General features: G+C 37.2%; 1 protein-coding gene across 1 annotated transcript in view; it reads left to right on the top strand.

The window, feature by feature from the left end:
• LOC143292798 ((E3-independent) E2 ubiquitin-conjugating enzyme UBE2O-like) overlaps positions 1–14,552 on the top strand; it is a 33,726-nt gene that overhangs the window by 13,577 nt on the left and 5,597 nt on the right. Inside the window, exons 10-20 of the mRNA XM_076603380.1 lie at positions 2,720–2,825; positions 3,312–3,420; positions 4,218–4,346; positions 4,723–4,859; positions 7,344–8,542; positions 10,184–10,284; positions 11,186–11,248; positions 11,718–11,921; positions 12,237–12,294; positions 12,909–13,030; positions 13,945–14,024. Coding sequence (XP_076459495.1) covers positions 2,720–2,825; positions 3,312–3,420; positions 4,218–4,346; positions 4,723–4,859; positions 7,344–8,542; positions 10,184–10,284; positions 11,186–11,248; positions 11,718–11,921; positions 12,237–12,294; positions 12,909–13,030; positions 13,945–14,024 — 2,308 coding nt within the window. The remainder of the gene's footprint in view (positions 1–2,719; positions 2,826–3,311; positions 3,421–4,217; positions 4,347–4,722; positions 4,860–7,343; positions 8,543–10,183; positions 10,285–11,185; positions 11,249–11,717; positions 11,922–12,236; positions 12,295–12,908; positions 13,031–13,944; positions 14,025–14,552) is intronic.

The following is a 14,552-nucleotide window of genomic DNA, read 5'->3' on the forward strand; positions in this document are numbered from 1 at the left end:
AGATTTTGCAAAAAGGGCCAGAACAATCCAGTCCCTAAAGCGTATCAATACATTTACTGAAAATATCATCATCAATTCAGAAGTTGATTTTAAAAATATTGCTGTTATACCGTCATTCTCAACCATACCATCCTGGGAATTGAGAAAACCAAACTTTGATATGGACTACACAAATCTACAAAAAAATGATTCATCGAATATACTGAAGAGCTCCGTATGCTCTCATATAGAAAATGAATAAAGAAATTATTTTAAAATCTATTCATATGGTTTGGTTCTTGATGATGGCAGTGCGGGAGCAGCTTTTGTGATACCGGAATTGAACCGTGAGAAAATGTACCACCTGGGCAAATATCTTTCTGTCTTTTCTGTTGAGCTCATCGCCATACTTATGGCTATAAACTATATTCTGGATTTTCATAAAAAGGATAGTCACATCCTACTTTGTGCATATTCAAAATCAGCGTTAAATGCACTTAGATCTGCAAATAAAAAATCAGGCCTTGAGAAGATCACAGAAATAAAACACATTGTACATCAATTATCGATCAAAGGCATCCATGTAACTTTCATTTGGGTGCCTTCTCACTGTGGAATTTTTGCAGATGAGAAGGCAGATCAGGCTGCCAGAAAGGCAGCGCGAAAAAGCGAAGGCTCAATCCTCATCAGAATCCCTTTAGGTCTACAAGAATGTTATAGGTGTATAGAAAAAGTGTCAAGTGATAGACATAAACATAGGCTAAAAGATTTAAACTGCCATTATTACTGGCACTGTATGAAGACAGTTATAGCAAGTAACCCCAAGGCTTTGTTAGATGATTTATCTGTCTCCCAGTCAAGACCAGTTAGAAATTTAATTCATTAATTCCGTTTGAATGCCCTTTGAACTAAATTTTGCAAAAATATACAGTGTCTGTGTGGAAAAGAAGTCAAATGTCTACCACATACTTGTCAAGTGTCCAAAAACAAGACAACTGTTCTTTCAAAAACTAGCCGACCAGTTTCCACCAAACACATATTTGTCTGTAGGAGATGTTTTGAATAATTACTCACTACTTCAAAAAATTTCTGAATGGTTGATTCAAAGTCCAGTTGGTATCTACCTTTGACTGATCACGTTTTTGTTATCATTAGCATGCTTTTAAAAAAAATTTTTTTTTTTTTTCTTTACTGTTATGTAGATGTTTAACTCACTGTTGTAATTCATGTTATAATTCACTGTTAGTCATTCCAGCCCTTTGTAACTCTTCGTTTTCCACTACTCGCTATAGTCATCCCACCACCTCTTATCTTGTACCCCACGCCTCATCACCTGTGCGCACATACTTTTTTTCTTCTTTTTTTTTTTTTGTGTATTCGTCTGATATCACTTAGATGTTAAACTAAACTACACACACACACACACACACACACACACACACACACACAGAGACACACAGCCAAGAATACCCTACATATGTACACACTGTGGACAGACTGCTCTGGATAGCAAATGTTGATATTATTATGGTCCAGTTAATGCAAAACCAAAGCAGTACAGCTGAAAAAACATCAGATCTGCAGTGCAATTGTCACTTGTGTTAGTCTAGTACCATCATTTTAGGAAAGTACTTTCATCTGCTTCGTGGAAATCCAAATCAATCTTCATAGTTGCAATATGTCTTTCAAATTTCCTAAAGTAGCATGACAGTATAATATGCAGACTATTTAATTCTGTTCTTGTTTATAAATGTACACAGGAAGTTACCAAATGCACTTTTTGGATAATATGATTTAAGTCAGTATGTGTAAATTGGGTTTTGGAAACAATAACATACTCTGAAAACAAAATATGCTGCTCAAATGATGAAATAAAAAGTCATATATGCAAGTAAAATGTGCTTGCGGTTGTACATATATATCTTGATCAGAACTAGATTTTACTTGAAAGAGCAGCACTGTTGTGTGACATCAACGAAGTAAACACATCAGTTGCCAGTGAACACTGGAAACCTCTGATTCAGACTCTGCAGACGCTTGCAGATAGGAAAAGAATGCAAATGTTCTGAATATTTATTTTAATCTTTCTTGACATTAGGCAGTTCATTTTGGTAGCATGCTCCTTGATGTAGATGATGGTTTCATATGGTGAAATGATCCACACATATCGAAGCCATCCTCAGCTGAGGAGACCAGCTGGAAAAAGTTAATTGGCACTTTATTCTGCTGCAGTTCACGATACGCAAACATTCCTTGTTTTGTTTCCTATCTTGGCACAAGTTTTGATTTTTTTTTTCAGAATGTTTGTCTGCTTAATTTTGAACTGCATAGCAATATCAATAACAATTATCTTTATATTTTTCAATGTTTGAAACTGCAGTCACGATTGTTTTGCTGAAGAATGAGAAATGCCCTTCCAGCATGACTGATTTTACCAAAACCAGTGACTGACTGACTGCCAAATCGATGGGTCATTTCAAAATTGTATGTGTCTGTGGTGATGACGGATACGAAACCTAAAGTAAACCCTGGTGTTTTATGAGACATGTGTTTCCATTTATTGATTACAAAAATCAGTAAATTGAGCAAATTGATCAATGTGAGCAATGGTATCCAGTTGTTGTTTTGAGAGAAAGAGAGAGAGAGAGAGAGTAGCAGAGCATGTGTCTTGTGGAATTATAGAGCACAAATATGGTGCAAATCTTCCAATCAGTTGTATGTGTAAAATGTCGTGTTTCAGCGCCATCAACGAATACTGAATATGGAGTTATAACAAGCTGCAATCGTATTGAAAGGACCTGTCAGGTCAAGTGGTTCCAACCTTATGAAGTTGGACATGGTACTTTGTAAGTATCCTTTTGAATCTAAAATCTGTTGTGCTAATTTCAGAATGATGAGAAAAAAAAGAAAGGAATGTTTCAGTGTTTAAAATATAAGGCTTGAAATTAAGCTGTGCATCGTTAAGTGTATGATAACCTCATATGCTTTATTGTTTTCTGTTGAACTGTAGGTAAATTGTTAGAAATGCCCTAATCTTCTGTTGCGGTGTTGCTATCCACAGTTCTCACAGTGGAAAAAATTCCAATAATGGTTGGATGGAAGTCCAATTATAGTCCAGCAGATTCATTCACATGTCAATGCTGGCTTCCTGGACCCAGAAGAAGAAAGTGTTGATTTATAGAGAAAATATCTCGTTGAAGAAAAAAAGTTAGAGGATTTTGTTGATTTTGATTCAGTTTCTTTTGTTGTTGTTGTTGTTTTTATTTAGGATATGTACACTAGTTGGCTTACAAACTCACACTACCTCTCCAACTTGTGATTGATGTGCACAGTCCAACAGAGGTCATCAGGGACGCTGAAGTGAGTGTGTATGACATCCATGATCATCCAGACTACAAGTTCCGTCCAGGAAACACTGTTATCCGAGTGTCTGGCTTTGAAGTAAGAACCTTATATATATATGCATATAATATATACAAGAAATATGATAAAAAGCGTACAAAGTATTCACAATGATAATTGTCTAGATAAGTGATTTGAATGTGTAAAAGAAAAGTCACTGCCTGATTTTTGCACCCTCACTGCTGTTGTTTTCTCAGAAATAATTTTTCTGAATGGATCTTTTTTTTATGAACTGCAATATTAAAACTACAATATTAAATGGAATAGAGTTTATCTCTTTTTTTTCTATTAAATATTCGGAAAGGAACACTCGAAATAAACGTGAAATTAGGCTTTATCATTGTGGGTGAAAAGAAAGCTTTATTGTATAACAATTGAGACTGTACATGAAACTCAGACTAAGTGGTAATTTTTATGGGTTTTATGCCAGTAACATTTTTTTCCATTATTTTAGGTGTATTGATTAAAGGTTCCTCAGATTTATGCTGTCAAACCTGTTTGAAGAGCACATTGTTCATTGACTGTCTGAAGAAAAGGGGTAGACAAGTAATGCAGACAGGAAATTTCTTTTTTTGATTCATTACACGGAAACCAGGTCAAGTGCGTGTTGTCAGTTTATCAGACAATGATTTGTTACAGAGCAGTGAGCTTTATGTGTGTGCACGTGTGGGTGTGCATGTTTTTGTGCACATGCATTTTGTGTGTCTCTCACTGTGTGTGTGAGAGAATATGTTTTTATATTGAAAGGTTCTTGGGCACAGCAAACACAGCTGTATGGTAGCATGCTGTGGTGGACATATCCTGAAAGACATTGATTGCTGATATGGTATGTGCAGGACACAGAACAAACGCTGCAGGCTGTGGGTCAGGTAGTACGCCTGGATCCTACAGGGACTGTCTTTGTTCGCTGGAGTGATGGCTCCTACACCACCTCATATCCACAGGACCTCTACATTGTGTGGGACGTAAGAACTGAAGTTTTGACATTTATAATTATAATTATTGTTGATTTCCACACTGCATTTGGTACACATGCAGCTTTGATCACTTCTGTCAAATTTCTGATTCCATTGTTGTATAGTGAACACATGGAACGAGATGGTCCTTTATTTTAGAAATATTTTTAGATTTATTTATGGGAGATCTTTGAGGGAATGTTTGAAATCAAACAGGCTGTATAAAATTCCTCCTTGAGTATGAGAAATATGAAGGAATATGTAATGTGGTTGAATAATGTTGCTTTAAAGTGTTATCTTTGAAACAACTGGAGTTTCTTTATTATCATAATAATCACGATAATGATGATATCCATACTAAGGAGTTGTGTTTTCTTCTTTTAAGATGAGTGACTACAGCAACTCCTCGTCTGAGATAGAATCCACCAGCAGTGGATTGTATGAGAGCACAGATAGCAAAAGCAACGACAGCTGGGAGACAGAAGAAGAGGTGTGGAAACCTGATGGGGATGGCAGCCAGAGGTATGTGCACAGTTCAGCTGGCTGAAGTCGTAGTTGAATTTCAGGAATTCACTGCCTCTAAGGGTTTAATATAAAGTAAAATGATAGACTGAATGTGAGATAGGATGACATGTGCACCTGTAACTCCCGTAAATTCCTGTGTATATGAAAGACTACACGTGTGTATTTAATTCATTCGTTACTGAGCACATGGCATATGCAGATGTTTACCACCATATTTTATGGACTACAAGGCACTTCACATATATTAACAACCTTTTTTTGAAAAAAAAAAATCATTTTAACAATACATGAGACACAGCATGTTATAAGGTGCATGAAAAAAAGTTGAACACCAAAGCAGAAAAGATGAAAAGTGAATAAGATCAGCGTTTAAACATTCAAAATAACGAACTTCGTCCCTGAAGACAAGATCAAGAGAGATTAGACTGACATCATCTATGGTTGGTCTTTTGGTATGCATACAAGCTTCACACAAACTCACATTCATATAACACTGTCATCTTCTGAAAATCCTGAAAAATCGTCTTTAGAATCACTGTGGAATGGGGAACGTCAGTTATTTGTGGCATGTTTTTGTTTTCAGCACTGGTTGATGAGGAGGTTCTGACATCATCGTCAGAACTTAGTACTTCATTTGTGTCATCTGGTGGCTTGTTGGCTCTGTCAGTCTTGGCCTTCTTGAATTCATTCTTGATTATTTTATAGGGTCAGTTTTCGTCTGACTATTTTTGTGATAACAATGGTGATGATTCTGACTTAGTTGAATTCACTGAGGAAGAGGAGTTGAATTCATTGATGAAGAGAAGGGCTTATTATATATACATATATATATATATTAAAAAAAAAAAAAAAAAAGCAATGGGGCAGTGCAGTGGAGTACAGGGATCTGGATCATAAAAAAGGAAGATTTTGATCAGTTTACTGACGACAGATTTTACTCTTAAACTTGCAATAATTCTGACTTTGTTTTATTTCACTAGAGTAAATGAGAGAGTTAATTATCAAGAGTAATGAAATGAGTGTCTAGGATGCAGATGATGAAAATTGATCAGTGGTACAGACATCTGAGTTTTTTTAATTGAGAGTTGGGATTCACCACCCAATATCTTACACTGACAAATCAGCGGGTCTGAGAGACAGGGTGTAGAAACTGAAATCCCACCAACCAGAGTGCAACAGTAACCAGGTATATTGTACGTATCATATGGGTCAGTTTTACATTTAAAAGTGATTTTATTTTGCAAATGGACCATATCTTGTAACACTGACAAGACAATGCACATGAAGATGCAAGTAGAGTGATTCAGACATGTTCTCATATCATCTTTGTGTGACATTGGCATGACAGTGACAGTCATATGAAAGGAGAGTAATGTACATCAAAACAAAATTTCTTTTGATTTTATCTTGTGTTTTTCATAACTGTAGTCTTGTAGTTTGCTTGACAAAAGATACAAACCAGAACATATCTTTCTTTTTGATGTGATGTTGTGGGACAAAAAGGATATGATATATTTTTGATGGGTTATATCATTTTTAAATCAGTGACAAACAGCCCTTTATTTGAGTACAACAATGATTTGTGATGCATGTTGTTGGTGTGCATGTCATTACTGTCTTTGCTTTGACACAACACCTGTCACTTGTTATGTCATGCTTTGCGACACCACATGCTGTTCGTTCAAGCATGTCATTTTATTTACACAGTGCTATGTCAAACACTGTACATTTTGTTTTATATTCATAATGCTACAGAGGGAAAGCATACTGAAGGTACCCATAGTCAAAAGTTAAGCTGCCTCTAGATAACCAGAAATTGTGAAAGTACTGGATAGATACATTTCTCAGATTAAAGAACAACTGGCTTATAATCCAGCTTGCATTCATAACACCCCAGTCTGCCCAGCAAGAAAAGAGCCCTTGCTGTTCACAGAGTGCCTGTGGTAACTTCCACCCCACACTGACCATGTGGGTGGGTGTCTGTGCGTGCGTGAGCATGTGTGTGTGCACGAGTGTGTGTGTGTAGGATATTAGTCTGTGTGTGTGTGTGTGTGTGTGTGTGTGTGAGTGATTGTTCTTATCTGCAATTTTTTAATTGTCTTGGTGTATAGATACATGTGTTGTTTTTTTCATGTGCAGAGGTATGTTATTATGCACTATTGTATTTGTATTGTTTCATGTGAGGTGATTAGAGCCCATTTTATGGGGAGTTTGTGCCGTACGAATACTATCTATTATCATCATAACTTCTTACTGTCAGCACAAAAGCTTCTGGTTATGTCGCATTGTTAATGACAAAGACACGCGGTTAAACACAAGACAGACAAAATCACATGAAAATCAAAGCACAATGATATATGCATGTGTCTGCAAAAAATCTAGCACCTGGCAGTTATGAAAAAATTAACTAAGTTTTAAATTTTGTTGTAATCTTGACTTATATACATTGCCACTTATTGTATGTTTATTGTTTTTTGGCAGTGAGGAAGATGTGTACGACAATTTGAAAGATGACGAAGAGAAGCTTTTGAAATTCAAAGACATGGATGAACAGTTGACTAGTGAGATCAAGAGACTGATGCACAAAATCATGTCCTGCTTTGAGACCATCAGTGAAAAGTACACCACTGTGTTTTCAAAAGCATCTGATGCTGTTCACAGTTATACTTCTGCAAATCAAGCTGTACTGCCATGCCTGAAGCGAATTCTGAAGGCATATCGTGCCTGGCAAAAGTTTGAGAAGGATACGAAAACAGGTACAACTTCTTTTGACTCACCAAAGATCATAGATCTGGTGGCATCCGTCAAGTATGAACTCAAAAGGGAGAGGTCCAACAAGATCAAGCAGCACTTGGCCCATGTTTTTGAGAGCACCAATAAGGGATTGCTTGACCAGTCCAAAGACGTGAAGAAAAGCGAGGTGTCCACTGACACCTCAGACCTGCAGGTCAGTCAGGGCACATGGACACAGGAGGGAGTGCTTGGTTCCTCTTCAGCCCATGGGATTTCTGTGAAAAATATGAAAGCAGATTTTGCAGGAACCTCAGTGGACATGGAGTTTGGCTCTTCTGTGGATGCTACCAGCAACACCGCAGGTAGGGTGGAAGAGAACAATAGCAGTTCTAGACCCCAGGATATAGAAAAGGACATTTCGTGCAGGCTGGCTGCAGCAAATGTAGATGAGAACAAAGATTTGGGGGAAAATAAAGCCCAGGATAATATAGCATTAGCGGCTGACAGCAAAGTCAGAGAAGAACAAAGGCAAGCCAGTGATGAACAAGCAGCTGGGGATGGTGATGTACAAGTGATGGAGCTTTTAGATACTGTTACCAAAATGATGGTTTGTATTCAAGAGTGCATGAATGAAATGGAAAAACTAGTCAAAAATGCCAGAAGAAAGCAAGAGGACAAGCCACAGGAGAAACCTGAGGAGCAAGAGAAGAAAGAAGCAGAGACCAAAGCTGATTCATCTGCAACAGTGTTGAAGGACAACGAGAAAGAGAGTGAGACAGAGACAGAGACATTGGCTGGGACTGAGGTGGATGTGAGGGCAGACAACCTGGAAGTCTGCGAAAACACCTCCAGCACCAGTACTGATGGCAAGCCACCGTCAATGGTCAATGGTGCAGCAGGGGATGAGGAGGACATTGTTGATCCTCCAGGAGTGGTTTTGCCACAAGGTAATCACTTTTCTGTGTGTGTGTATGTGTGTGTGTGTTTGTGTGTGAAGTGAGCACTGTGTACCATTCTTGTTTGACCCCCTGTATATTGGTTAAGTATAGGATTGTGTTGTAAATATGAAAGGACATGAGGTATGTCATCTTCAGTTTGTATTCTTGCTTTGACCATTTAGAATGCTAATTGAGACAAAGTGTGTGTGTGTGTGTGTGTGTGTGTGTGTGAATGCATCCATGCATCAGGGCACAAACTTATGTTCATGGCTGAGTGTAAAAACTGATCACTGTGTAACCTCTTAGATATTAGGTATTCTCAGGAAGCCCTTGCACTGATAAATAATGTTTTGATCATGGATATTACTGACAAAGAATGTTTTGGTCATGGATATATAAATTATTTTATTTCATGTACTTTTTAAAATACTTATTTTTCATGTACCTTTCATTTTAGTGTCAGATGCATGGTTGTGTGTGTGCATATGTCAAGTGTTAGTGAGAACACATGTGAGTGTGCACATACTGTAAAATTTAGACTATAGAGTGCAACGTTATATAAGCAGCATCCACTGAATTAAAAAAACCCAACAACCCAGGAATTTAAACACACAAGACGCACTGGTTTATAAGCTGCAAATGTTACACAAAAAGCCAAGTGCAAAAACGTCCAAAATTAATCACAAAAAGTGAGCCATATAAACCTGTCAGACACGCAAAGCACAACTTCGTTACAAATTCAGTAACAAAGCAACACAAAAATAAAAATACAGCTACATCAAAGATACACTCTAACACACACACACAATTACCGGTAGTCACATTTGTTCATTCATCGTCGTTGTCATCATTTCCACTGAAGCCACTGAAAGCTTCGTCTTCAGTGTGGGAATGAACAACAGAAGCACAGCTTCTGCCATGGCATTGCTGACACCGGCCTTGTTTTCACTGTTGGATGAATTCGAGTCTTGCTGGCTGGAGCTGGTGGCTTCTCTGTCAACTGCTACATTCAAGAGTCGAGCTTTGCGACTTTTTGCAGCGAGAAAGTTCGCCCCTCTGCTTTCTCCAACGTCTGATCATGGATTCATTCACTCCAAGTTCATAGGCAGCAGCTTGGTTTCCCTTTTCAATAGCCAGATCGATCGCCTTCAATTTGAAAGCTGCATCGCAAGCATTGCGTCATGTTTTTAGCATGATGGAAGTTGTCTGAACAAGGGCGATCAACTGACTTGTTTCGTATGTTTAAAGGCCATGTGTAAATTTAGAGGAAAAAAAGTAAAAAGTTATCAATAGCATACTTTTACAGTGAGTTTTGAATTCAGGAAGAGTAAAAACCATTTTTGAAACATAATGTGAATCTAAAAATAGACCGGAGACTGACGGCAACAACTTCATTTGACATGAACGCATCATCAGGAAACCCGCAACATAGGAAATGTTCATAAACAAGCAGCACTCTTATTTCAGCTGCAGGGGTAGAAGTTTGGGGAGAAAGTTGCAGCTAATAGTCAGAATTTTATGGTATGTGTTTGAGATGGCAGTGCTTACGCAAAATGAGTCTGTTGTTATAATAGGTCCATACCTGCAGTATATTGCCACAGCTGGTTTTTGATATACAACCTCCAGGGTTGTTCAATTTGTTATCAACAGGCTTCTTCATGTGCGGTTCTGCTCCTGGTTGTCATAGCTACTCTTCCAAGACCTGCATGCCCTCCAATCCCAAGAAGTTCAATGCTGCCATCAGGAAAGAGGTATGATTAAAATAGAGAAATAGACACTGCTAGAAAAAAATAAGAGGGTGGTGGTGAGGTGAACAGTGTGAATGTCATAGGAACAATGACCAATTTATGATTGTGTATTATAGAATATATGAATACACATGCACATATGTGGAAAAAATATGTGATCAGTTTTTAATTCTGTTGTCAAGAATTATGCTTTTGCTAAAAACGATGTCAGGGTAATGTTTTTAACACATTTCCGTATAATACTTGTCAGAATTTTATTTTTTAAAGAGTGCATTGAAATGTAGGTGTTGAATTCTAATTAGAAATTGTATAAAAAGGCTGCTTAAAAGTAAGTAAAATATGTCAAAAACAGAAAACTTTAAATTATGTACCATTCGCTCATTGTTTGCAAATTTTGTCAGTGCTGATGCCAGAAGAAGCATTTTCTCTCTTATCTGTTTGCTGATAGTGATTCACTATATCAAGTACATGGTATGCCATCAAACAGCTACTGCTTTCACACACAGCCTTCTGCTTAAGCTTGTGCAGGAATCACATTTTTTTCCCCCTTAGGTTTGTACTGGTGCCAGATTGATTTCATTCAAAAGTTGTACATTTCAAATTATCATAACCAAGTTAGATTTGTCAAGCACATTTAATCTTTTCTTGAAAAGAAGTAACATGTAAGCCTTTTGCTGCAGGTAATGTGCCAATATGTGTGTTCATTTGGGAATGGTGGTCTGGTGGTGGTGACCCTGTGTCCAGAAAGTAGAGGTTGTGATTACAGGCCTGTTTTGGCGCTTGGGCTTTCTTTTTCCTCTCCAGTGTGCCTGGCGCCATAGGTGTATGGCACTGAGATTTTACTTGTCACTGTGAACCAGTTCCCTATCCTTCACTGACCTCTTGCTTTTGCAATATGTTTCAGCTCAAACTATTGCGTTCCAGCTTGCCACATGGAATCAACATCAAGGGTTTTGATGATAGAATGGTAAGGACTAGTTATAAACCTGTATGGAAAAACAGACGAGGGAATATCCATGTAAATTCAGCATAAGTCATGAACATGGTAATGGTGATGATGAAAATTATGTTTACTGCTCTGTTTTGCTGGTTCTGGATTGTTAGATTATGATTAAAGAATAATAACATATATCTTATAAACCCAGCATCTGTACTGCAGAAACAGTAATTGATATGAAGAAGCAAAATAAGTTGTTTTTTTTCATCAGATCTTTGATCAAAGATGTTCAATTCATTATTGTTCATATTGTCTTATTCCATTGTAATGGAAGGAAATTCTTCAATTAACACAGTGTTTGAGCCCCAAGGAAATCCTTCTATTGACCAAATTCAGCCCCCATTCTGATCTAAATCATTGTTTCTTTCTCTTTTTTACTTATATAACAAAATAGTTTTTGTGTCTGTGATTTCACACCCTTTAGTGTGTTTTTTATCAGGACCTGTTTTCGGTGCTGATTGACGGTCCCAGTGACACACCCTACGAAGATGGCATGTTCCTGTTTGACGTGATGCTGCCTCACGATTATCCCACCAGCCCCCCTCTGTTCCACTATCTGTCCTATGCCACAGACCGTCTGAACCCCAACCTGTATGTGGATGGCAAGGTCTGCGTTAGCCTGCTGGGAACCTGGTCTGGAAAGGTCAGTGTTGTTGACTAGGGTCATTTTGAATGATGGTTATGCTGTCATATAATGATAATAATGATAAATATTGATAATGATTATAACAGTGATTTATAGTGAGCTTATCCCTTGAATGCTGTAAGAAATGTGATAAAAAAAATTGTGGCAGAATACAGATAAGATTAGGTAATAAGATCAGGTAAGATAAGATGAGAACATTTCATGTTGTCATAACATAGACTTGTCTGCAGGGCATAGTCACAGATATTTTGCATGCTCATCAGTGTTATGTAATTAATATTAATTGAATTATGATTTTTTTTCTGTGTTCAGGGGATGGAAGTGTGGACAGAGCAGTCGAACTTACTACAAGTGTTGGTTTCTATACAAGGTAGGTCATTTGTTCAGAACTGGTGCTGTACTTGGTGTATGAAATTGAAAAAAAATATATGGGTTCTTTTGAATTTGACCATTTGGCAAATGAGTTGCTGTTGTTTTGGTAAATGGCATCCAGAAAATCTTCACCATCATACCTCTTCCCTCACTAAAAAAACAAACCAACCAAAACAAAACAAATGTAAACACCATAGCTCAACACCTATTTTACCTAACTTAACATGCCTCATCTTATGCTCTCTCTGTACCATGTTTGTTATGAATGTTCAAAGGAATTGCTCAGTTTCATTGATATGACGAAGATTTGAATTTGAAGAGTACCCCCTTGGATTGTTTGATAGATGGAAAATCTGTTGAAATCAGAAAGAAAGAAGATGAACTATATTTTGATGGTTTTTAATTGAAATGTCAGTGTTGTTTGAATACAGTGTTTTTCCCTGCCTTTCCTTTTTGTATTTATTTTTATGCCATTATAATGTATTGCTGGGATGCAGGCAATTATGTTTTAATCTTTGGAAAGACCAGAGATGTCTCTTCTGGCTGGCTGGGCCACAAACATCATCATTAATTAATTCACTGTTAATAGATTTTTTTTGTTTCATTTTGCAGGCTTGATTCTAGTTGATGAGCCATATTACAATGAAGCAGGATATGAGAAACAACGGGGTCACCAGATAGCTTTGGAAAATAGTCGCATGTACAATGAAATGGCACTGCTGAGATTAGTTGAGGTGAGTGGTCTGTGTAAAAAAACAAAAACAACTGTTGAGTGTCTCTTATCGTAATGTGTAAAAGCATTACATGCTAGGAGTATCGTTTATAAACAGGCCTTTGACTTAACAAATCCCAGACTAAACTGCTGTGTCAAATGGTATAGCAGAAAGTGTTTTCATTGTTTGTAATGCTTCTTTCCCAGTGATATTTATGATCAATTGACAAAGTGTATGAAGTTTACACTCAGAACATTTTGATGGAAAATGAATGACCACTCAGATTTGTAAATGTAATGGAGATTTGTAAATATAGTGGTATCTGTGATCTTGATTGTCTTCCTGGAATTGAGTTATGGTATAAGCTGTCAGCTGTTCTTTCTCTTAATCTTATTATCAGAAATGCACAATGTTGAACACTTGCCTATTACTGGCAAAGTGCAAAACATTGTCCATTACCGGTAATGCTTAAGCCACTTTGCTCATTATTGCTATTGAGCACAACATACAGACATTTTTTTATCCATAAAAATTGTTAACTGTTTTACAGATAAACCAGTGTGGAAAAAAGGTCCAGGTGACTGAAGTCCGAAAATCATGAAATGGGTGTGAAGATTTGATATGGTTTATATTGCTTTTTAAAGTATCTTGTGGTCAGACAAACATACTGTGAAATCTTTTGCAGTGATCATACATATATCTAAATTCATCATGTTTGCCAAAGACGTGTATTGAGTTGTAACATGATACTGGTGGTTATGCAGTGCAAATTATGTTAAGATAAGGTTGAGTGACACTGCCATATTCTTCCTTCATAATGATAAACTTTGTTGCTGAGTTGTCACTTGTGAAAGATGCCTAAATAAAGACAGTTAACAGAGATGCACAAATGGTAGTATCACACTTATTTAACAATTTGCTGTGTTATGTGACAGAGCATGACAACTATCTGTGACGATCCACCCAAGCCTTTCGTGCAGGAGGTGCAGGAACGTCTGAGAATGAATGGACCAAGGTCAGATACCAGTTCCCTGTTGTTGGGTTTTTTTTGTTTTTTGTGCTTTATTGCTTTATTTTTAGATTTCTGTTTGTAGGTATCAGATTTATTCAGGGGCAGATTTGTTTAAGCTTCCTTCATTTTTTTGGGGGGGAGGAGCAGACATTAGGGTTTGTATAATTTTTCTCAAATTGTTATGAACAAAACCCAAACTATTGCTGAATAGCACTCACTTTTGATATCCCATGTGATACACATTTTGATAACGTAGTGGGCATGAGAATCTGCGACATTCAGCACAGGAACTAAGCCACACTGCAGGGTTTTTACATAAAGTTTACAAGTTTACATGTATCCAAGATGCCTTTGTTTATCATAGTATTATTTTCTGTTCTGTGTGTAGTGAAGATACTGGCAGTTTTTCAGCTGCATAGATGGAAGGGAAAGTAAACTTGAAAGTTGAAACTATAATGAAAGTCGGAGATGACAAAATGTGACCTGTTGCAAGGGGTTTGCTTCTTTATAGAGACTTTTTGGTGTCATGTG

Source organism: Babylonia areolata, chromosome 18 (assembly GCF_041734735.1).
Source record: "Babylonia areolata isolate BAREFJ2019XMU chromosome 18, ASM4173473v1, whole genome shotgun sequence".
In the NCBI taxonomy this organism is placed as follows: Eukaryota; Metazoa; Mollusca; class Gastropoda; order Neogastropoda; family Buccinidae; genus Babylonia; species Babylonia areolata.